The 13573-nt window shown below is 42.9% G+C and overlaps 1 protein-coding gene across 1 annotated transcript; it reads right to left on the reverse strand.

The window, feature by feature from the left end:
• Positions 1-1231: 1231 nt before the first annotated feature.
• On the reverse strand, positions 1232-13063 carry LOC306915096 (ankyrin repeat and SOCS box protein 3-like). The gene is made up of 14 exons (XM_079492341.1): positions 12958-13063; positions 11595-11827; positions 10575-10745; positions 10360-10472; positions 10097-10229; positions 9505-9682; positions 8700-8848; positions 7668-7891; positions 6816-6948; positions 6114-6291; positions 5142-5363; positions 4037-4309; positions 2963-3096; positions 1232-2234 (listed from the first exon to the last, which is right to left on the reverse strand). Exons 1-14 carry the CDS (start codon positions 12975-12977, stop codon positions 2083-2085), a joined length of 2313 nt encoding a protein of 770 aa, XP_079348467.1. The 5' UTR covers positions 12978-13063; the 3' UTR covers positions 1232-2082.
• Between the last annotated feature and the right edge of the window lie 510 nt (positions 13064-13573).

Consider the following 13573-nt stretch of genomic DNA (forward strand, 5'->3'; position numbering starts at 1 on the left):
AGTGGATTCATGTATGTATATTGACAATATTTTAGGCCAATAAAAAAACGATATACTAAATTTCGCACCCCCGGCTGCCGGACTAGAATAGAATAGAATAATCAGAATGTGATTTTCATAATGTCAGATATCATTCTTGTAATCATGTATATACTACAGATTAAAAAGAATAAAAACAATTCCCGTTTTTCATTATTGTGTTGATTAACTTTTTCCATACCACTTCAGTGCTTCGAACTGAGGAGTTCCCTTCCCAACAGTTTGATGAGGCTACTTATTCCTGACAAGATCAGCATGGTGATCGGATCCCCGCCGGCGAACGTTTCTGCTTGGGCAATCTGTAGTGCATGAACAAAGCCCCCTGCCCTCCGTGTGGTGGTGGGTAGGACATTTTGCTCAGAAACAATTAGCCCTTCGCTAAGAGCCTCCCCAAACTGTCAATGTCACATTAGCAGCGAGGAGACAGCTAGGGCAAGCTGTCCTTCTCCCCCATTGAGATGCATGTTAAATGATGGGATTTCTCCATATAAATATAATGGATCATTTCAGTAACAAAACCTTCATAATGTCTTCTAAATCTAGTCAACCAGGCCTGCAGTATTTAAGTCCGACGTAATTTTGTAGTGCTACGTTACGTCCGGGTCCAAGTGGCACCAGCTCCCATCCGCATCTCATTGTAAATAGAATATCTAAACGCGTGAATCTTTTTACAATGACGTTACAATGAAGCCATTGAGGGTTAAAATGGGTCTTAATGCTTCCAACTCGAGTAGAATTATTAAAGTCCATTTGCTCAGTAAAATATTTCGGGGGCATATTTAGAATGTTTGCAGGCTTGAGTATGTTGAATCTAGTTTGCATTAATGAGGATTTAGTTGACACAATGAAATAAAATGGCGATAGTATTCCGTGTGGGGCAGACGGCCTGTCACAGCCAGATTTGGGAGAGCAGCACAGCTTTGTTGTTGCGAGGAAAGCGGTGAAATGAGACTTTCGTGGTTGTTTTCGTCTCAGATTTAGTCCGACGGAGCGTCACAGTATAACTCTATGGGGACACAAAAGCGACACAAAAGTAGGACCCGGAAGTATCTCAGGAGGGGGCGCTCACGTCACAGCTAAAATACTACTCATGGGCAAATGTGCATGACATTATTTCAATAAGCTAGAAATACGAGGAAATGACAGAGGCAGAAACAGTATCCAACAATCAACTTTAATGACTGTCCGACGGGAGTTTTCATGTTGCACGGTAAGAGTACGGTCATTAGTATTATTGCCATCACCTGGGTGGCTCAGACGTGTACCTTTCCCGACGTTAAGCTGTGTATGTGTTCAACAACACAGCCATGAAAAATAACAATGACAGCTATGAGGTGACGAAAGTTGCTAAACTATTTGGCCCTTTTTGGGGTGGGGTTTAAGCGAAGGGCTAATTCAGGAGCCTAATCCCAATATTCAAATTTCTGCCTCCTTCACACCAATAGAAACACATTTTCAATATGGGGTGGTACCAATCCTACCCACTCATACAGAATAAACACATGCAATTGGACAGTGGTTATAAAGTAACTAAGTACATTTACTTAAGTACTGTACTTGAGTACAACTTTGAGGTATTATTTACTTTACTTGAGTATTTCCAATTTTGGATACTTTTGAAAACTTTAGTTACTAGTTACTTTACAGATTTTGATTAATATTACAAAACATTAGCCATTCGAAAATAGCCGATCTACGACACAATGTGTCATTTTATACAATTAAAAACTTTGAAATGGGACATTCTGTATAATTAGTACTTTTTGCATTTTGATACCAATGCTTTTGTACTTTTACTGAAGTAAATTTTGAATTTTGGACTTTTACATGTAACAGAGTATTTCTACATTGTGGTATTGATACTTTTAATTAAGTAAAAAAAAATAGTACTTTATCCACCACTGAAATTGGAAGTGATGAAAAAAATAATAGCAGACAAATTTGGAACTGAAAGTAAACACTATACATTTTAAGATGATGAATAATCAGTTTTTTTTTTAAATAAATGAAAATGTGCCATAAACAGTAGACCTGAGATCAAGATCACGGTGGTGAGATGTCGGAAAACGTGAGGAAGTTATGGAGCAGAGTTGGAACCGGTAGCCGCTCAACGGCATTGGTTCTCATAAGGACGTCACTTCCCAGTATGTCCCTGATCTTCAGCCTGCACAGGTGAAGCAGAGAGGGGAAACCATCTACGACACACACACACACACACACACACACACACACACACACACACACACACACACACACACACACACACACACACACACACACACACACACACACACACACACACACACACACACACACACACACACACACACACACACACACACACACACACACACACACACACACACACACACACACAGTTATTGATTTTTCCAGAAACACATAAACAAAGAAAAGTAAACGATGGCCCGGACGGCTAGGGTAGCGGTCCGGTCACCCAGCCTGACGGCGTGTCGTGGGTTCGAACAACCTTTGCACTGCGTGTCAGTCCCCTTCACTCTCCCCATTACCTCTCAGTCTACTGTGATCTATCAATAAAGGCAAAAGCCCCCCAAAATCTTAAACCTAGAACACTAAACCCACACCACTTACTGTAGGAAATCCCAAGCAATCCCTATCCTTGTAACGGTTGTGCACATTTTAAGTGCATTTCCACAAAGTAACAAAAGTTAATCAATGTGTGTTTGTCCATCACGTCGTATTCTGAAGAGCTCACAACATTATGCAATGCTCTTGGAAAAGTGGTCCTAACGCATTGTGAGCTTGTACATTGTCTATTTTATCACAACCTTTGTGCATCACGATGAAACAGGGCATTCATTTACGACAAAACATAAAACGTTTAAATATGGAGCAACAATGTACTAAATGGCATACAGCACATAAGTGAATGTGTTGTACACACCGACGGGACAAGCAGGTATCCAGGTCTTGCTTCTCAGACGCTGCTGCAGAACTTCAGTCAGGGCCGGCGACAGCGTCGACCAGTTCACCATCTCCAGCAGGTAGTTCAGAACCTTGTCATCTGCTGTTCTGAAACTGTGTGGCATGAATGACGACAAAAACACAGCAGCGATCAGAACAATCTATCAGTCGAGTCACGATTATGCACATCAACAACATCTCTAGCACAGTGGTTTTCAACCTTTTTCACATCAAGGTCCATTATTTATTAATTCTGCATTTGAGCCGAACCACCGTTTGATGAGATTTAGCCTCTCAGACCCAAAACCTAGAATATTTTTGTTGTCGTTGGATAGGATTTTGTCCACAATTCCGTGCTGGATTGATGTTGGTACCATTAGGAGAGATGACAGGTAATTATTCCTTCGATAGGGTCCTCAGATGTGTAGTCTTAATTAAGTAATTTAAGGAAATTAAGTAATGGAGATGTTTAACAATAATGTAACTCTTGAGAGTTCATTGCATTTTACACTCTCACAAATTACAGAATAACAACTCTCCATTATTTCGCTGGGGACCACCTGGAATCCCTTCAACGACCACTGGTGGTCCCCGGACCACTGGTTGAGAGAACCACTGCTCTACCATGTAGTGTAGTGTGTGTGTGTGTGTGCGTGCGTTTAAATGTGCAGTACATTAAAAATTAAATAAAAATAGCATAGCAAAAGTAGTAGATCGAATTTTTTTTAAATCACACCTGTGTGAAGTGAGGGGTGCTCTTATCGTACATCATGAATCATCTCATACTGGCCAATCAGAATGCCTGTTGCCACAAATTTAGGTCATATTTGGCTAACTTTCCCTTCATTGTCAATGGCATTTAATGTGTGCGTTGCGGACATTTGACCTAATTTCTCCTTTCATTGTCGATGGCAAATATGAGACGTGTGGGGACAAGATGACGTACATTTTCCCTCAATGGCATTTAATGTTTGTGTGTTGCAGACATTTTGTGGGGACAAAAGCTGTATATAGGAGCCCCTCAAAAAATTGTCAATAGTGGCATCTCTCTTACAAGTTAGGCAGCAGGAGCACAGAGGGGTCCAGTCCAGCCGTCAAGAGGGTGGGGAGCCAAAATTCTGCTTCTTCTGCGTTTTGGGCGGCAACACTCTGCAACGCCTGGAGCTCACTGGGGCAAAAAAGCCCCTCAGTCCGCCATTGCTGTCTTCTTCTGGTATACCCTCTATAGTGGATCAGTGGTGACAGAAGCACGGTGTCTGTTAGACACGCGTCCCAGGAGTCCCTGGTCACGCTTGCTCCTGCAGCCATCAACATTTTCAACGGATGTCTGTGAAAGAGAGCCGATACAGAGCTGTCAGTGAAGTGTAAAAAAATATCATTCTGTATTCAATTGCAGTTATAATATGTTATTGGTTTGTAATGAATGGCTCTACTTTGAATATTGTTTGGACATGATTAGCCTGGTATGGGCACCGGATCGGACAAATTAGGGGCTGGCTTGTCAGTGTCATTGCATTATTGCTTATGTTAGTGTTTTCACTTAACTGCATTACTCACTAAAATATCTTCTTTAGTTTTAGAGGCCCTGCTAGATTATCTTAATGCAGACTAGATGCTTATTTTGTACTTTGGATTCTTATATTAAGGATGGTGTTGCGCAGTGATACCACATCACGTTGTGAGCTGGCCAGATTGGCTATTTTATTTATGAATGAACTAGAGCGGTGCCCGTTGGGCACTGGCCTACTTGGAATGATGGAAATGAATGCCCCACCCAGATATGTCTGTGTCCCTTTTATGCCCATGAAGTTCCTTGTCAGGCATACCCAAATATGAAGTCTATGCAGATTGTGATGTCCTGCTTGTCAGAACAGGCCAGCCCCATATATGGAGATCTCGAGGTGATCAGGTGTGATCAATTGGCAAATTTGGGCCCTGTCCAGAGCCCGGGCAGGGGCCCTGTCCAGAGCTGGGCAGAGGCTTTTGTGGTGTTTCTGGACAACAGTGTATCCCACCAACTCAAGGCCAGGCACTATGGTTTCACACCCTGTGGTGGTGTGGAACACGTGGGTTCTCGAGTTACGTGGATTACAGACATACACACGTACACACAGACATTTATAGATATAGATGAAATACAGATGCCAAGTGGTTCGTACGTGACGGATTCCAGTTCATATATATCGTCTTGAGACAGGACTAAGGCGAGTGGTGAGTCCATCTCGTAGAGGTTCCTGCAGTCCTGGCCTTCAGGACTGAAGCCCTCACTGAGCAGGAGCTTCAGCATGGGTGGATTGTCCACGGCCTCGTACACTGGACTCACCATTCCCTCACCACGGTCAACAGCGCGGTCTGTCACAGCAATGAGCCTTTTAAGGATGCTGGCGAGAAGAAAGTACACAAAAGTTATACCACAACAAAACTGCGTTGGCAGAGTGGAGGACATCTTTGACAAAATGCATATCTTTGCTGTGGGTGGTAGAAACCTTGTATATCGTAGGTTTTCTTTTGTAAATGAATGTCTTACGCCGTCGTGCAAGTGTGAGTGAGTGTCACGTTGTCATAACCAAAATTGGTATGGAATGTTGAAAACGGTTAATATCATAATCATATTTAACCCAGAGGCCGTTACTACAAATGCCTTCTAAATGCACCAATATCTTTTTTTTCTTTTTGCAGTGAGCTTGTACATCTGATAAACCATCTCAAATGACATGGTTTTAATGAGTTAATATAAACTAAAGGGTACAATTTATGCAAAGTGCTTTAAAATGTGTGCATTACATTCTCACACTCATGTGCATTGCACCAACGTGCTTATCGGGAGCAGTAACGACATGCAGGGGTGAGCAACTTTGACAATGGAGAGGACCACTATATTGCCACATTGCATAGTACTGTCATAGCAAAAATAGCCAATCTACAAGCTCGCAGTGCGACGCGTTTTGAGCATGTAGATCAGCTATTTTTGCCATATTTGAATTGAAATCCTGATTTCTTTTGCGCTCTTTTTGAATTGGAATCCTGAAAAGTTTTTATTTAATTTCAAATGCATTTCGTTATAGTTATGTTAACTTTATGAACCAAATACAAATAAAAAAAAACACTTATTTTTTTTTGTGCCGGCATACTTTTCATTTAGACCCTTGGCAGCGGCATGAATGGGCAGTTGTGGCCAAACACGGCTGCAGTGAAGATTTGGGTCGGCCTTGTGGTTCAGCAACACCTCCACACACTTGTCGCACGCGTTCTTTGTAGCAGCCATCAACGGGGTAGTGAAGTCAGCTGCCCGGGTATTCACACATGCACCTGCAAGTCAAGTCTTAAAATGGGTTACGCTATATATTATAGTTTTAAAGGGTTGTCTACTGTAGGAGAAAACTATCGCACACCTAGCAATCAGGCGTATGCACAGGTGCGTAGGCCAGTGGACATCAAAGAAAGCAATAAGGTACACCCGCACACTGTGTATCTGCTCGGCACAAGAGTATTGTCTTATTTAATGAAGCAACGTTTCGGTCACTAGGGACCTTCCTCAGGCATGAGGAATGTCTACTAAAACACCAAGAATGAGAACTATAAGATTGGAACTGGAAATTTTAAGGTGATAGATGGGTAGTCTTTTCTGATTGGCTGAAAATTGGCAACACATGTGAAAATGTATTTTCTGTTTACTAAGCAGGATGATGTTGAGCATGGTTTGCTCAAGTCATGGTAATAATTCTGGCAGAGGTTTACACCACAAACCCATTTCTTCATCTTATTTCACTCTTGTTTGACAAACACCTGTCTTTTCATTCTGGATTTTAATAAAAAAAACTAATAACTAGTACCTGCTTCAGCTAATATTTTCAAACAATGGTCATGACCATTCTCTGCTGCCAGATACAAGGCTGTCTTCTCCTTTGTGTCATAGCGAGCTAAAGAACACAGTGGTGCCAGGATTTTAACAATTCCACAGAAACCCTGGAGAGAGAGAGAGAGAAGTGGGATAATATCCAAGTGAGTAGATTTATCTGAATTGTAGCAATATATAGATTCCATACAAGATAATAGTCTCCTCATACAGATGATGGGGTCATTTGTGTGGCTCCACTATTCGGCTAGGACAGTGGTTCTCAACCAGTGGTCCGGGGGACCACCAGTGGTCCTTGAGGAGGTTCCAGGTGGTCCCCAGATAAATGATGGGAGCGTTTGTAACTCTTGAGTGTGAAATGAAACCAAATGGACCCTTAAGGGAAACAAATGGACCCTTATGGGTCCATTGGTTTAATTTTACTTATTTAATTATTGTTAAACATCTGCATTACTTAATTTACAGTCTACACAATTAGAGAATGTAGAAGAATTGTTACTAGAAAAAAGGCGGCGATCCGAGCACTCAAAAAAGTAAAAAAATGAGGAGAGGGTGGATAAAAATCAAGGCACTAAGAATTGTTATTTTTATCAACGTTTGCCTGTTATCTCTCCTACGGTCAATACAGATGGAATTGTGGACAAAGGTTTTGGGTCTGAGTGGCTAAATGGCCACTCAGATGCTCAAATGCCAAATGATATGAAAAAGGTTGAAAAGCACTGTGCTAGGACAAAAGCTATATTTGTAAAGCTGTTCCTCAACTGACTGGGTTATCAATCACACTGGAAAGGGCCATACTTTCTGGGCCATACTGTGCACTTGTATTTACCTTTTCGGCAGCGTAATGAAGAGAATAGCGGGAATCGGAATCCGTGGCGTTGACATACGCCCCGTTCTCAACGAGCAGCTTGACCATGTCGAGGTGCTGTACACTTGAGGTTCCCTTTCCAGCAACGTAGTGAAGACAAGACCAGGACTTGTCATCTTTTGCGTTGACATCTGCCCCTTTGTCAATCAGCAGCTTCATCATGTCCAGGTTGTCATCTATCACGGCTGTGAGCACCAGTGTTGTAGTTTTAGTCATACTCTTTTGATTTTGAATACAAAATAAATTATTTTTTGTCACATTTTAGTCATCTGGAATGTTTTAGTGTTAGTCTAGTTTTAGTCGACTAAATGTACAGTTGATTTAGTCAACTAAAATGCATTTTGGCGTCGTAATGGCCGATCTACAAGCTCACGTGTCGCGCTGCGGCACGTTGTGAGCTTTTAGATTTATTTTCTGCATGCAACCAAGTGTAAAATGACTTATACTGGTCCCTTGTCCACTAGTCCCTCAATTTTAGTCTAGGTTTTATTTGACGACGAAATTGTCAATATATTTAGTCTTGGTTTTAGTCGTCATAGCTTAGTTTTCATTTAGTTTCCATTTAGTTTGTCAGTGAAAAAAGGTAGTCGACGAACATTTTTTGTCATAGTATTAGTCAACGAAATGAACACTACTGAGCACACATTGACACATGAGAGCAATCCTCAAAACAACATTCACAGACAAACCAACTCTTTGGGCACGTTCGGAAATACCGCACCGGAGCACACTGGCCTATTAGTTTGCATTGCACAGTGCGCTCAGTGCGCTATTTCCGAACGCGCCCATAATGTATCTGCAGACCTGAATCTGGGTACATGTGTTTGGTCCGACGCACTAACAGTCCGACAAGCATTATATTATTAGTCCCGACAACCTACCCCAAACAGGGAAGCCATGTGGGTGAGTCTTAACCGGCCACGCATGTGTCGGACTGTTGCATGTCGGACTGTTAGTACGTCGGACCAACGTATGCCCCCCCCTGAATCTTACCCACGTGGAGCGGAGACAATCCTATTTTGTCTCGGATGTTGACGTTGCCGCCTGCATTCAGGAGGAGTTTTACGATGTCAAGGTTGCGGATACCGACAGCCAGGCGGAGCGCAGTGCACCCATCTTCAGTGGTCCAGTCCACATACTCACTTATGGTGCAGTTGGAGGCTGTTGCTGGGAAATGATCCAGTCAGAGAAACAGAGAGAGGGAGACAGCAGGTGGTGAAATATGAGCAAAGATTGCAAACATAATGCCACAAATGTGATGAGTCATCACTTTTCGAAAAGTGGCTATGGCCGTTTTTAGTCCAAGGAGTGCAAACCAAATGTGACTCTTTTTGATACAGAGTTTGATTGATTGATTGAAGAATTTATTAACAGTTTGCAGAATTACAGTACATTTCAAGCACAAACTCAATACAAAGGCTGTTAACTGTGAGTGGACGACCCAATTAAGCATTACACTTGTTTCCAATAGGGTCCACCATGTTCAAATCATCAAAACATTTAGAGACGTACAAATAGACACTTCTATAGACAGAACAGGAATTCATCATAAAGGAGGTAAAAAGGGAAAAGAAACATATACAGTGAGGGGGAAAAAAAGGGGTGGGCGGTGGGGGGGATTCACGTTCAGCTCCGTTAATTTGTTTGTTTTCCTTGGAGGAGCTGCGTTGGGTCCCCAAGTCGGCTCCGTGGCCGTACCTTGAGCTGGCTGTGTGGCCGTGACCGTCTCTTGTGTTGTCCTTGCGTTGGGTTATACATCACAGAGAAACATCTTATGGATCAGTACTACAGTAGGTACCTGATGTGGCCCAACTGAGCGGCAGCGTGAATGGGGAGCTGGGGCCAGTCAGAGCTGCATGGGAGGTTAGGATCAGCGCCGCGCTCTAAAAGAAGCTCCACGCATCCTTCATAACCCTCTTGAGCTGCAATAAACAGCGGCGTGGCCAAGTCCTCTACCTGGGCATTCACGTTGGCACCTACAGTACAGTGGAAAACACACCACGTGAACACCTAATAACAACAGTAATAAACTAGAAAGGTGCAATTCTGGGTAATTGCAAGTGTGGTTGCACTGATACGTGGGGAATCCATTTATATTATAGAAATAGATAGAGTGTGTGTGTGTGTGTGTGTGTGTGTGTGTGTGTGTGTGTGTGTGTGTGTGTGTGTGTGTGTGTGTGTGTGTGTGTGTGTGTGTGTGTGCATGTGTGTCTTATCATTAAAATAAGATCTGGTTGCAAAAGGGGTGAAGTGTCCCTTTAAAGGCAGAAAAGCCCCCCAAAAATATTTTTAAATAAAGAAGAGAGGACCAGCCGGCGGGCGGACCATGTCTAGTAATAATGATGATGATGATGATCGTCACAAAGACACAGTAAGGAAAATTGGTTGACCTGCATCAATAAGAATCTCCAGGCACTGCTGCTGTCCGTACTGCGAGGCTAAAAACACAGGAGTGATCTTGTGGTCATCGAGTGCCTCCAGGTGACACACACCAACCAGTGTGCGTAAAATGTCACTGTGACCCTTGGGAAAGAAAATAATAAAAGTGTGACATGATTCATGGTATAAAATGTAAACTGTACATCTGTGTGTGTGTCTGTGTGTGTGTGTGTGTGTGGGGGGGGGGGGGGGGGGGTGTGTGTTAAAATATTACCTTATAAACAGCTTGGTGAAGGCAGGACCAACAGGAGGCAGTATGTGTGCCGTTGACTTCTGCACCTTTACGGACTAGCAGTTCCACAATCCCTTTATGCCCAGCATCCACAGCTACAGTATATAGGAACAAAACGGATAAATAACACATAATATACAGATTTAAGTACCACAATGACAATAGTAATGAATGAATGCGTTCGTTACATACAGTACCTGCAAAAAGAGGACAGGACAGATCGTTGGTTGGCTGGTTAATGTTGCCGTGTGCTTTCAGAAGGGTTCGTACCACCGGCAGGTTCCCTTGCCGTGCCGCCAGGTACAGTGCAGACTCTCCCTCGTGAGTCAAAGAGTTCACGTAGCCGCGATGGCCGTGCGATGAGCCTGCTGCTTAGCAATTCAGAGGAGAAAAGAAAAGCAGGAAGAGAAAAGGGAGTCTTTAGCCACTGAAACCTAATACTGTGCCATACGACGAACATGAGCCATGAGCAATAATGTACGGAAGTATTTGAGACCACCTATTGATAATCAAAGGCCCCTTTTCCACCAAAATAAGATAATAATAGAACTGGTTCCCTTCTAGATTCTTGGAACCGTGGCGTTTTAATGGAACCGGCGGCCATTTTTTGGTTCCAGTTTTGAACCAACTTTTAGGGTTCTGAACTTCTGAACCAATTCATTTTCAGTGGAAACACTCTGAACTGGTTTAATATTAGGCGGGAAAAAATACTTGAACCGGTTCAACCCAAGGGGCCAGTGAGGCGCTCCAACGTTGAAGCTCTGGGCCCTAGTGGTAAGAGGAAGGACTGCAGGCGGACCCGTGCACGGACACGTAGGACCATCACTCCCTACGTCACCCATACGTCACCCCGGACCTCAAATTTGAGGTCCGGAGGAGGTACTTCCGGCAGTCTTCCGGGTGCTTCAAAACGCCACTGAGCAACTTCATCGAAATGAATAGCTTGGGGGCGGGGCTAGTGCTCCAGTTCAGTCTCTATCCTTTATATACTCTATGGTTCAACCCCGGTGGAAAAGGGGACATAGGGTACTCGTGTCATACGTGGCACAGGGGTAAAGTGGGATATGGTGGTTCAACTGCAGTGCTCTTATTTTACATTCCACAGACCAGAAGACAGAATGTTGCGTGTTGTGTTTATTGTTGGTTGCGTCTCCTCTCAAACAAGCACTTGTTTGAGAGGAGACCCCCCACCCCCCCCAAGTATGTATGAACATAACTGTTTGCCGTATACAATCCTTGCTTACCAGCAGCAGACAGGATCTCTTGCACGCACTCCTTGTGGCCAGCGGCTGCTGCCTCGTGCAGGGCGTTCCAGCCACGGTTGTCTCTGCTGTCTACGCTGAGGCCTTTGCGGATCAGCTTCCGAACACGCTCTCTGCACCCGGAGCGAGCTGCTGCCGCGACGCTGGACACGGTGTCCCCGTAACACTCAGTGAAGTCCATCGCCTTTCTAAGTGTTTTAGGAGGATATACAATTATATTATACATACAGGAACTGGGAAGTTTGTGTTTTTTTCCCTCACCTATGAATACCTTAATGGAGAGAGGGAACAACAAGTTTAACTAGAGTAGTTTTCCACCCTTAAGCATAATTTTATACTTTGTCGCACATGTTGTGCAAAAAATAATGGAAATGGCAGATCTACAAGCTCACAACGAGTTGCATAGCAAAGTGTTATCGGCTTGTTGATCTGATATTGTCACTATTTTTGAAGAATTGTAACGTTTCTTGAAACTTCTCACCTATGACATGCCCAAAATAGGGACTGTTTTATTAAATTGTTGATATCAATTACTTTTATGATACATTAAATCGATTAGTTCTCTTAACTGCTGCACCCCTGATCTGCAGGGCAGAATCATAGAACCATTAGGGCTATGGACCAGAGCTACCCAGCTTATCTGTGATTGGACGGTGATAAAACCTTTCCAGTTTGCTCTCTGTGAGTGAAAAACATTTAGCTAATTAACTTGCCCTACATTTGCCAGGAGCCCAGGACCGTCAGAAGATAATTTACAAGGAAGTGGTGCTTGCATAGCCTTGGATCAATTCAAGACTATGTCTTTTGAAATTTGCATAGAGAAATACGAAAGTATTAGTCAGACTCGGATATAGTCTTGAGCCAAGGCTAGCATTCTGTCATTGCTGTGTGACTGTGACTGAGAGAGTTCATACAATACAGTGCAAAGAGAGATTCCTGCATTCGTGTTTAAACCTAAATGGAAAACGTAAAAAAATAAATGTCCAATTGATTGATTGAAATATGTATTAACAGTTTGCAGAATTACAGTACAATTCAAGCACAACGAGTCAATAAAAAGACTGTTAACTGTGAGTGGACGACCCAATAAAGCATTACACTTGCTTACAAGAGGGTCCACCTTGTTCAATTCATCAAAAAAATCACCAACGCAATGGACCAGAGCCCCACACACTTTAAAGTGTTACGCTAGGACACAATTTAAACAAACGTAGTACTGTAGTGATTAATACTGTATATGATTTTATATATGTATATAAATACATGTATACACGATTACACGGTAATGATCGGTTGTAGTAACGAGTTAAATTCCTACCCTGTGGGCATTTGGTCCATTTATAAATGTATATCAAGTGCCAGTTGGGGAGTTTCACCAAAGAGGACCATTTTACCAGTTCACTTTACTTCCGTACACACACGGCAGCTACTGCTGCGATTGGTCAACAGAAAAGCCCCTGTGACATGATTGGACCAATATTATTGTGGGTGCAAAAACCTAGATTGGGCGAGAGGCTCCCCCTAGTGGCTAATCTGAATTCCACTGCAACTTCAGATTTAAATCAACTAAGGCAAATACCGTTAACTTCAAATCATGACGCAAAGGTCAGTTTTAAAAGGTCTTTCAAGGGTTGTCAGTTTTAATTTAATGCTGCTACATCCACAAATGCCACCTGCATCCTCAGAGGAGTGAGAGTTCACTATACCAGATTCTAAACCCTTTTCATTCCAAAAAACATAGTTATACAATTTGTCATCCGTCTCTGGTCCCCAAATCTACACTTTTATTCATAAACTCTGGTAAGGGTTCATATATTGGACCCCTGGTGTTGAGAACCAGTGTACTATGAAGGCATGTGGTACAGCGTAGACAGTATACTGTACCACACATGTGGTTCCCCGCTGCAGTCTATTCCAGAGCAGAGCTTTTCACT

The sequence above is a fragment of the Electrona antarctica genome (genome assembly GCF_951216825.1).
Source record: "Electrona antarctica genome assembly, chromosome: 22".
Taxonomy (NCBI): domain Eukaryota; kingdom Metazoa; phylum Chordata; class Actinopteri; order Myctophiformes; family Myctophidae; genus Electrona; species Electrona antarctica.

Bases quoted from the DNA above. Each gene is read 5' to 3' on its own strand.
- LOC306915096 (XM_079492341.1), bottom strand. From the start codon at position 12,977: ATGGACCAAATGCCCACAGG. The intron at 11,828-12,957 runs GTAGGAATTTAA...TAAAACACTTAG, and splicing joins ATGGACCAAATGCCCACAGG to AAAGGCGATGGACTTCACTG. The intron at 5,364-6,113 runs GTATGCCGGCAC...TCTTCTCGCCAG, and splicing joins GCCAAGGGTCTAAATGAAAA to CATCCTTAAAAGGCTCATTG.